Consider the following 11,612-nt stretch of genomic DNA (forward strand, 5'->3'; position numbering starts at 1 on the left):
CCAACTCAATCATATTTTGTGTTACAAGATTTTAGCATCTGAGACTACTCAATCTCTCACTCTTCTAATCTTTTTGAAATAAATTTGTGATTAACTAGTCATAAAATTTGGTCTGCATTAGCAGATCTTTACTAATCTTGTGCCCATCCCAACAAACAAAAACTCTGTGGTACTGATTCTCTTTTCACAGTGTGGTCCTGTTCCCATCAATGCATTTTCTTTGGATTTATATAGCACAAATAGAAGAATAATCAGATCCTTTCCTCTTGTTTTATCTCTAGACTATGCATCGAATGACTTCTTTTAAAGCAGTTGTGATTCAATGGGGATGTTTTTAATTTGCTGCCTGTTCTTTTTACCTCTGAGGAAAGAATTTTGTAAATGCTGAATAATTTTAGAACATGTTTTCTTGGTTAAGAGTTGGATCATATTTTAAATTAGTTTTAAGAGGAAGGAAATCGTGTAAATGCTGTGGAATTCAGATAAGCACTCTGCATAGGAAATAAGTACTTTAACTTAGGGTGCCTAGAATTGGTAGGTCAAGCTGATGATAATAAAGGACCAGATCTTAACTTTGTTTTCAAAAACATGTAATCAATATTCACTCTCCTGTGTTATTTCCTCTTTGCTAGAGATTTTATTTTGGTTAAGTTAAAGTGTGCAATTGCTTAGATATTCCACTGGGTGTCATGAGGCAGTTGTTAGAATCATTAATACTTGCATGAAAGTAAAGAAAGAAACACAGTGTGCAGTCTGCTGAATGCCAGCTAATGTAATTTTAGATATGACTAATACACATGACATAAAATAAAAAGTTCTTAACTCATTAACACATGTATCTTATTTCTGTATCTGTATAAAACATACACAGGAAGAAAAATATTACTAGAGATCATTTACAAGAACTATTCTATGCCAGGTCTTCACCAAAACTTTTATATGTATACCTTAGTGTTTTATAGCTCACGGAACAAGTAGATTTTTTTGCCCATACTAGTAATCTGATGTACCAAGCCATGTATGTAAATATTAATAATAAAAACACAATATTTAAATTTATCACACTGATATGAAGACTTTCTAATTGGAAAGTGCTCCTTCAAATATATTCTCTAATTTTATTTCCTTTGATTTCTATTTAAATTTACATTTATTTAAACGTTATACAACGCACAAAGCTGTACTCTGGATTTTATAAATTTTTAATTATAGGTCTATATGATAAAACTTAAGTTCAGCCTTTTTTTTCCTGCACATGTATAACATTGGAACAGAGGTGGAGAATTTTACCAAAATAAAGCCCAAATTAAAGTAGTTTTTATTACAGTGATAGATTTTGTTATTTTTTTTAAAAAATATATTATTTTTTGCACATGGGGTCCAATTTTTTTATGGTCGTAATTGTTGAATTCAATGGAGCTGCTCGTGCATAGAATTCATCTTCAGATTTGTAACAGAATGTTTAAGTCTGGTTTAAAAATAATTATGAAGGAAGAATCCTGCCTAAGTTAAAGTCTGAATTGCTTTAAATGGAAATGATGCTGGCCATAAGAAAAATTACATTTTTTGATGAAAGGAACAGCAAACTTCATGAGGCTTCATGGTATTTTATGTAATGTCTAATTTTTTCTGTAAGAATAAATTGAGTATAGCTGACTTTTTTCAGTTTTATCTTTTTTTTTTTTTTTTTTTTTTTTACCTCCTTCAGAATAACTGTACATTAATAAATTGTTTTTTTAATCTAATCTTTGGCATCTGCAGGACAGGAAGTTTGCATTTGCTGAACAGTTTTTTTTCTTATTCTATAAGACTGGGTGATTAGGATTACTGTAAGAATATTATACACTGCTTATAAGAATGAAGACAGTCATTTATTTTCAGTTACACTGTTCCCCAGAATTTAAAGTCTCTGTATTTAAACACTTTAACAGATTTAGGGACCCAGGAGTTGGACTCGATCCTTGTGGGTCCCTTCCAACTCAGATATTCTCTAATTCTGTGGAATGGTCAATATGTGGTCAACTTTATGCACAAGTTCTAAGTGCATAGGTACCATCAGGGACAGGAAGCCTGCAATGATTGCTTGGCTTATCTAGAGTGTATTATGGAAAAAATAAGGATTTTATTAAAATGTCTAAAACATATTGGGTACCATTTTTGGTGCCTTCCTTAGTTGGACCTGCCTGTGCCTCTTGAAGCCCAGAGGTTCAGTCTTGGTATCTGATGAGTGTGAAGATGTTCAGCATCTATGCTACTCCCCAACTTCTAAACTGCTCTGTACCTCAAGTAAGAGTGAAAGGGCAGGAGTTTTTTTTTTTTTTTTTTTTTTTTATGTAGCTCTCAGTAACTATCAACTGGTACTATCACAATCTCTGTCCAGATGAGTTTCTTTTACATCAGGGTGTCATGGAGGAAGAGGTTGTTAGAAAAGTAAGTTATCATGTTTCCTCTTTCTCAGTTTTTGGCTCACTGAACTTTCTTTGCCGCTCTCTTTGTCCTTATTGTAACTAGAATTATCTAAAGGGGCCATTCCATGCATACTTTGAATTACTGAGATAATGCAGTACCTTTAACTTAAAGTGATTAATATCAGAAAATATTTAAGTAGTATAATAGCTGACTGCACTGCTGCACTGAGATTTTATTTCATTTAATAGAAAATACGATTAAAGAAAATTAAGGGCAGATAATGATAGGACAAGAGGGAATGGTTTTGAACTAAAAGGGAAGATGTAGATTAGATGTTAGAAATAAATTCTCACTCAAAGTGTGATGAGGCACTGGCATAGGCTGCCCAGAGAAGCTGTGGATACCCCATCCCTGGAGGTGTTTGAGGCCAGGTTAGTTCCCGGGCAGCCTGATCTAGTGGGAGGTGTGTCAGCCCAGGGCAGGGAGGGGTTGGAACTAGGTGGTCTTTAAGGTCTCTTCCAACTCATATGATTCTCTGATTTTGTGGCAAAGGAAAACGAGAGAAGACAGAAGTTAAAAACTGTTCACATTATATCGTGTAGAAACCTAGTAGTATATTGTAGCATGTATTTTATGTATAATGTGTATACATTTAGTTGATCCTATCATCCAAGTTGCTGTTTAAATGGTAAGACAAGGTTGATGAATATTATGATCTGGTTTTATTTTCAGATTGAAAATCTACAGGAGCAACTTAGGGACAAAGACAAACAACTAACTAATCTAAAAGACAGAGTGAAGTCATTGCAGACGGATTCTAGTAACACAGACACAGCACTAGCAACGTTAGAAGAAGCACTATCAGAAAAGGTAATGTTTTCTTGTGCAACAGCATTATGTGCTGCTCCTGTGGGTGAAGCACGTCCAGAAAATGTCTTTTTAAGTTGGTCCGGCATCTGCAACAAAACCTATGGGCCTTGCCAGGAAAGCAGGTGGCTCCGTTCTGGCACAATGGGCAAAGAGTGTTTCCTGACTGATGAACTGAAACAGGATTCTGAGGTACTGACGGATGTCCTTTTAAATGAGGATGAAGTAATCAGCCCAGGACATGGGAAGATTTTTCCCTTTGTAGAAGGTTGGTAGTGGTTGTTCCCTGCATGAACAGAAAGACATGGACACAAAGAAGGGAGAATTTGGGGCATTTTAATGGCTTTGTGATCTTGATTATCTTGTTCTTTTGCCTGCTAAACAGAGCCAAACTGAAGAGCCATCATTGACAATACCAACTATTACTTTGGCTTGTTCTCAGCTCTATCAGCTTACTACACTTAAATTATAGGAGAAACCAAACAGACAAACTGGAGAATTACATTTCTTTTCCCCCTTTAAAAACAACATGCTTTTAATTTGAAAATTCCTAAACTGGAGGGATAAATCTGGCATATTTAAGCTAGTGGCAAGATTCCCACCAATTTCAGCAATTCAGGATTTTTCTACCAGTTAACTTTGAATAGGAGGTAATCCAAATGAATTTGTGTCAAATAAATAAATAGTATACATATTTGCTTTTTGTGCCTAATAGATTTCAATATATATCACTTCAATATACACAGCTGAACACAACTAATTAAAATATTATGTGCCATTCTGCAGTGCCTAATCTGATGAAGGCATGCTCTATGTACATTTAAAATGCCACTGTGGTGTTGGCACTATTACCTAAAATGCTAATGTTAAATTTTTGATTTTTTTATATGTTTAATCACCTTATATTTGTTTGGTCAACAGTGGGGGGGGGGAAGCTTGGCATTATGTCTGTTACTTTATATGGATAACTTTTTTAAGTTTACAGAATTTATGCAGGAAAATAAGTACATGCATATTGTTAATGTCTTTCACTGCTAATTTGGACACTGTTCACCAATCTCACAGCATATCATTAAAAATGAGATAAGTTACTTATTAATCTGTTTTTCTACAAGTAAACTATAATCTTTGAATTAGTCTAAGTTGTGACTTTCCCAGTACTGCCAGGGAGGCACCAAAGAGTTTAAAACAGTCCTTTAACCACTGTGCTAATGGTGTTACTACAGAAAGTAGAGTGAAACTTGACAGCTTTCCTGTGCAATTAAGCATGGAGTACATCATCAAAAGCTGAAGTTGTCTGGTACCCCATATTCTGCCCCAGCTGCAGGATACAATGCAGTTGAATATATCATGTATAGTCTACTTCTCACTACCAGGAATAGAAAAAGTTAAGAAATACTGCATTAAAACTGAATGTAAACTAGTGAGTGGTGGCAACTGTTGTGGAAAGTGGTGGAACTGTTCTCACGACTTTTTATACTAGTACCATTCTAAAATCTGTTGAAATAAATGTAAAAGTTTAAAAATAAAATATTCTATTAATCTCAGACATATGAACTAAAATTTCACTAAACTCAAGATGCATTATTCCTCAATATAGCAATGAGGACTTGTCCCAGAGATTGTTAAAAAAATGTGCTATTGAGTTTCTTTCCATATGTTAAAACTCAAAATGTGACACTCAAGATTCTGATGTTATGGAAATTCTGTGACAAGCTTTATTTCAGATTGCTGTAGTAAAGATTCAAAATCAGTTAAATGATGCTAGTTTTAATGTTTTGGAAAAACTAGATGAACTTTGAATTCTAGATACAAATCCTTCTCTGATTTTTTTTTTTTTTTTTTTTTCCAACTCAAGTCTCCCTCATTTGGAATATATATATATTTGGATATATATGAGCTGACACTTTTTCAGAGAATCAGTGTGATTAGTGGTTTTTCCAAGTGGAATTGATCAGAACTCGCAAGAAGTCCCTAAGGCTGGATTCTGTACAGAATAGTCACTTGCTTAAATAATAACAGCTGAGAATGGCATCTTTCCTGCAGTATTTGCAGGCTGCTCCATGGTGCATGTTTAGTGAATAGTATGGATTGTTTTCCTCTGCCACAGAAACTTCTCTCTTTTTGCACCTGATGAGGACAATGGTATCTATTTTAAGACAATACTTTGGAGTAATGGCTTGAAGCTGAATTGTACTGTGGTGTCTGATGACTGTTTCAATCACTTATGAAGTGTTATCATTGTAAGCTTGTAAGTTTCATGAAGACCATGCTTACAAGGGTAGTTTTTTCAATCTTAAAAATACTCTCTCAGACATCTTTTTGTTAGGTACTTATACATTGAAAGAAGCCAATAGGTGTCTTCAAGAAGTTCCAAATGAACTATTATGCCTAGCTTTTTTGTGTCTTCTAGCAGCTATATACCTTGGCAGTTTCTCTTTACACAGGTATCTCATTCCTAATTGTGTCCAGTTTTCCAATTTATCCTAGCTGCTCTCATTGACAGATTTTTCTAATCCCTATTTTTGTCTGCAGTACAGTTCTTTAGACTGTCAGACTTCATCAGGTTATTAACTTTTTCCACTGGCGCTACTGGTAGAAATGTGGAATAGGTTTTTGCCCATATGGGACAAAAACATTTAGTGGTAGTTTCTTAGTAATAAATGAATTTGACAAATATAAGTACTTTTATCAATTTAAATTTATAATGCTGTCAAGTGAGGATGCTGCTTTCATTCAAGAATACCCGATTTCCATGGCGATACAATGGTTGACAAATTTATATACCCCTTATTATTTATAGTTTAAATACCACATGAGCTAATGCTCCCTCCACTCAGCTACATCATCTCTGATGTTAAGCACGGTTTTTGGCTTTACCTTAATTCTTTTTCAATTCACTAGTTGTTAGAATTTTATTTAAAAAATAAAAATCCAAGAGCATAATGGGAAGCTCTTTTAAAATAGTGATGAAAATTATTTATACCAGTTCAATTAACCACAATTCATGAAAATTAAATTTAGTTGCTTTTCTTAGTTACTATGGGAAGAGATGAATATTACAACAGAATCATATAATGAGATTAAGTTACGAACCTCTTTTAAAAAGTTCGAAAACTGAAATGTTTGAGCATTTATATTTTTCTTGTGTTGCTTTTGAAAATACTCAGACTGAGATTTAGGCTCTGAATTAGAAAATAGGGGCTCCTAATTCTTCATGAGTAGATTTTTCCAAGTTTTTTTCTCAGATTTTCTTTTTCTTTCAGATTTAGTGATTAGGTGGCTTGATAACACTAAATGAGTAATAACTATAGACATATGAAAACCATCAAAATTTACAGTAATGGACCAATTTTAATCTTTTTATTTTTCAGGCAATATTGCTGATATCATTTGTTTCAGAAATGAACCAACAGAACTTCAGTCACATTTTAGACCTAAACTGAAAAATGTGCTAATTCAATTCCTTACCTGTAAGCATGGGCACTCTACTAGGTGCTGAAAATTCTTAACAATGATGGAGGTTACATTGCAATAAACCAAAAATAAGTTTACTCCTATTAAAAAAGTTTGAACATCAGAATATGCAAAACTGCTATCAGCTCCCTTGATAATAACAAGAACCTTTTCAAAGAATATCTCAGCTCTTGCACTGGTCTAAAGCAGCTCAAGAGGTTGCTTTCATGAAGCTGATATTTATAAAGTTGGTCCTACTGTAGCAGCATACAGCAGATAAGCAATTGAGTATGCCTGATAATAGAGCTATATGCTGCGGCAATTCAGTTCCTGCTTCTGTGATAAAGTGCAAATAGATTAGACCTGTGAGGTCCTAGATTAGTGCATAGGAAAGCTCGCCAATACAAATAAGACTGAAACAAGAACACATTGTTGGGATTTCTGTAAGCTAGCTGTTAATCAAGTAAAACATGGTATATTAGGGCCTTTTAACACATGTTTTTGACATTTAGCCCTATGCAGCTGACAGGCAAATTAGTCTTCTTTTGTGATTGACTGAGGGAAAAATTTACACTGTTTTATTAATAAAATGAAATAATAGTATGTTTAATTTGTTATAGCAGAAAATATCACTTAGGTAAGTAAATCTTTAGGGTTGAATCAGTGTTGAACTAAGTATAAAAATAACTACGTATATTCTGAACAGCTATTAAACTATTCCACTTAGTGGAGACTGGAATTTTAACATTAATATTTAAGGTATTAAAAAGTTACATCATTTCTTCTTAGGCATAACTCTTAAATATCCCATATCTTTTTTTTTCTTCATATCATAGAGTGCAAAGGCCAGCTAAAAGTAAAATTACATTCGCTGGTTTGTCATTTGTGTAATACTCAACAGTGTTGCTGTTCAACTGCCTTCATTCTACATGAACATGTTACTACATGAAGTCCTGCCAGGTATGAGTCAGAGGGTTGTATGAAGCCTGGCATCATTCACCTTCATAGTTTTAGGTATCTCTGTGCAAGCAAGTTGGTATTGCCTTGGAAATGTTTAATTACACAGAGCCATATGGTTTTGGCTATATCATTTTTTTTTTTTTTTTTAATTTTTGTACCATGTAGAGTGGAATGTTGTATGCCATCAATTTATATTTCTTTCTGAATGAAATGAATAGGGCTATGAGTGTCATATGTGGTAGTCTTTACTGTTTTATGTGAAGATTCTTACAGTCACACTAATTCTATAATAGGCGTATTCAATAGCTAAAGCTCATGAAAGGAGTATCTGTTGCCCGTGGAATACTAGATACAGAATGAAAGTAGCTGTGTGAACTTCCAGCTTATTGAAAAGTGTTTCCTCAGGAATTCAATAGCAAATAATAATCTCAGTATCTAAGAGATTCCAAATACATATATTTGCAAACTAAAACATAACTGTTTAGTAAAGACCTTCATCTGATTGTTTAAAAACTCCTAATGATATTTAACATTATAAAATGCTGTGTTGTGTTTTTTTATTCCAACTACTGCTAAAAAAAAAAAAAGCGTTACAGCTGGAAGCCAATATTATATAACTGGAAGAAAAAAAAAATCATTTACCAGAGGAACATAAATGTTTGAATTGGCTCTATAAGGAAAATATTTGAAATATAACACATTTTGCATTTAAGTCTAGCTTCACATACAGTAATAGATTAGTCATTTAGCAAGCATCTCTATACTCCATTAATATTCCACATCTGCTTTTGATATTTGATCTTAACTGCTCACATTACATGATCTATGTTGCATAATAATTCGTTTACCACATAGACATAACACAAAAGAAAGTTTATTCTTAAATATTTAAAATAAAAGTAAAGAACTCTACAAATTAAAATTAAACTTAAAAGTCTGCTATGCTTAATTGAAAATACAGAGGGGTCTGCAGTTATCTTTCTAATAAACAACAGCAAACAGCAATTAGAAACATTCAAAATAAGTTTAGATCTCAATGAGAAGCTGAATGTTTTTATTTCCTGAATTAGCATTTAAATATTGTCCCCTTAAAGTCAAATTGTTTTCTGTGTAACCAAATACTAAATCAGTAATTTAAAGTAATAAAATATATAATACTAATACATATATTAATATATTAGGCTAATTAATTTATTTAATTTAAGGTATTAATTAATATATTATTATATTAATACTCATAGATCCACAGAAACTGATTATTAGTTATAAACTTAACAAGTACAATACCACATACCAATACATACCACAAATAAGGTGTTTAAATGATAGGAAAATGAATAAACAGATGCTTGGTGAAAAGTATATCTATAGAAGTGGAAAATATAACGGGACATTTACAGAAAACTTCCCGGTCTTCTGAAAATGCAGTGTTTCCTATTTTCTAGTAACTAAGACCTCTGCAGATTATATAGTCCAAACCTGCTCACAGAGCAGGGTCAACTATAGCAGCTTGTTCAGGATCTTGTCTAGTCCAATTCTGAATACTTCTGAAGTTGGTGACTGCTGGCATGAAAAACACAGCCTTGAGTTTAGGGTTTCGTTTGTTTGTTTAATGCATATAAACATTGACAGTTGGCTTTTTGCAGGATGTGCCTTGAGCTTTGGAAAGTGCAGAAGCAATCTTCAGAAGACCCTCTAGAGTTCAGAGGAACGTTGTACCTAACATATGGAGAAAATGAATGAATAACCAGGATAGTCCAAATAATACATGCTTTTTAAAAGTGCTGTTACTACTTAAGCTAACTTTCATAAATAATTTTGTTTACTTCCATTAAATCAACTAAGCTAATTGGAAATCAAAATGAGTTGTGCAGCTGCTGAAATATTGCTTGCATTGTAATGATTGCTGAGATATAATAACCACAGCTGAGAGTACATTGATATGGGTAAAGGAAAACCTTATGTGCATATGTGTAACGTAGTGGCAGTAGGATGAAGTGTATATATATGCAGTATGTATATATGTGTGTGTATATGTATATATGTATACAGTATAAGGAGTCATGGACAGAGGGAATTAGCATAAGATATTTTTCTCTTTTTCTAATAATATTAGGCTTCCATCAGACTTTTATAGTTCTGTGAAATAGTATTTTAAGCATTGATCCTATTCTTATGCTCCTCCTTGGAGGTTTCCGGAATAAGTACAAAATGACTTGAATAGAATCCATGAGAATGCTAATGGCTTTACCTGAGCCTTGCTGCTGCTATGTAGAACTTCAGTCAGGATGTGGTTTTGTCCCATGTTCATTTAACTTTCCTAAATGATGTTGCTTTTCTTGCCTCCCTGATAACCACTTCCAAAGTTACTCTAGTAGTTACACTGATAACTCTTTTTAAATTAACCTATTAGCAATTTAAATTTACTTCCAGTGGTTATTTTATTTTACCCTAAATATTATTCTGTCTAGCATTTGCATCCTTTGAGTATTGGTAGAATGTGATTCTGAAGAATGTAGTCAAAGCTTAACAAAACCATACTACTGGATGTGATTTTTGCATTTACCTTTTGAAATAAACACCCAGCCTCTGACTGATGATTTCCAGCAATTCTTATAATAGTCAAAAGAAGTCATCAAAATATTGGAAAACATGGTTGAGTTTAAATATGTGTGGGGTCACTATCAATTAGATAGAGAAGAATCTTCCTTTGGATAATATAAGTTGTATCAGAGTACCTTTACTGTGTCAGGAAATAAATTACTGGGATGAATAACTTTCCATATCTATCACAAGACTAAACATATTCATAGCAATATAGATATTAAATGAAGCTTCTGTACTATGGTACACTCATCAATTGTTTAAAACCTTGATCTGATGCTACCAAAAGCAGGGGAACTCTTCCATTGACTTTAATAACTTTAATATCATTAACTTACCAGACATCCTCTGCTTCTGAAGGTTGATTTTTTAAGTGCTACTTAATGTAAAGAAATTTTATTCTTGCTTTTCTTAGAACGATTCCCAACTTTTGCATTTTGCAATCCTTTCCCTTGTTAGGAAAGAATAATAGAGCGCTTGAAGGAGCAAAGGGAGCGAGATGACAGAGAAAGACTTGAAGAAATTGAATCTTATAAAAAAGAAAACAAAGACCTGAAGGAGAAAGTTAATGCTTTACAAACTGAGCTGACAGAAAAAGAGGTCAGTCTTCACAATAACATCTATGTTCTATGTCGTGATGATGAAAGAAAGTGCATTAGGATTACTCTTGAACCATTTAAAGTACTGAAACTCTGCCACTTCAGTGGTCAGCTTTTGAACTGCTATTTTCTTAGGCATTCTTCACAGTCCTCACTTTTGCACATAAAATATTGCCTCACTTTTTGCATAGTTGTGTATCATCTTCTCTACATAAGCCTCCACAAGGCTCAAATATTTTGTTTTCACTTGTCAGTGAGATTAATAGACTTCAAAGTAATTGTACCTCCAGAAAATAATGTCAACCTGTCTGTATTATGAATGTTTCAATGTTTCACTGCATGCAAGCTCCTGTGTTTCTTTTGGTTGTATTCTCATAATGCTGTCTTTGGCTAAAAATGCTTATCTTTGTGTTGACTCTTTTTGGGGAAGGGGAGGGGGAACAGGATCCAAGTGATTACTAAGTTGGCAATAAGTTAGTGTCCTGGTGACTAAGAATTAACTTTTTGCTTTTGGTCATTTTTCAGTCTAGTTTAATCGATCTCAAAGAACATGCATCTTCATTGGCATCAGCAGGGCTGAAAAGAGACTCCAAACTTAAGTCTTTAGAAATAGCCATAGAACAAAAGAAAGAAGAGTGTAGTAAGTTGGAAGCACAGTTGAAAAAGGTAAGTTCCATCTTAAAAAACAACAACAACAAAAAAAAAACAGCAATAATC

At 33.4% G+C, this 11,612-nt stretch overlaps 1 protein-coding gene across 23 annotated transcripts in view; it reads left to right on the plus strand.

The window, feature by feature from the left end:
- The window catches only part of ERC2 (ELKS/RAB6-interacting/CAST family member 2), a 537,199-nt gene that overhangs the window by 208,602 nt on the left and 316,985 nt on the right, over positions 1–11,612 (plus strand). For 17 of the 23 annotated variants that reach the window (XM_035338170.1, XM_035338171.1, XM_035338160.1 and 14 more), the window contains 3 exons: positions 3,142–3,279; positions 10,756–10,896; positions 11,421–11,561. In XM_035338170.1, coding sequence (XP_035194061.1) covers positions 3,142–3,279; positions 10,756–10,896; positions 11,421–11,561 — 420 coding nt within the window. The remainder of the gene's footprint in view (positions 1–3,141; positions 3,280–10,755; positions 10,897–11,420; positions 11,562–11,612) is intronic. The other 6 variants (XM_035338178.1, XM_035338179.1, XM_035338180.1 and 3 more) reach the window with 2 other exon arrangements.

The sequence above is a fragment of the Oxyura jamaicensis genome, chromosome 12 (assembly GCF_011077185.1).
Source record: "Oxyura jamaicensis isolate SHBP4307 breed ruddy duck chromosome 12, BPBGC_Ojam_1.0, whole genome shotgun sequence".
Taxonomy (NCBI): Eukaryota; Metazoa; Chordata; class Aves; order Anseriformes; family Anatidae; genus Oxyura; species Oxyura jamaicensis.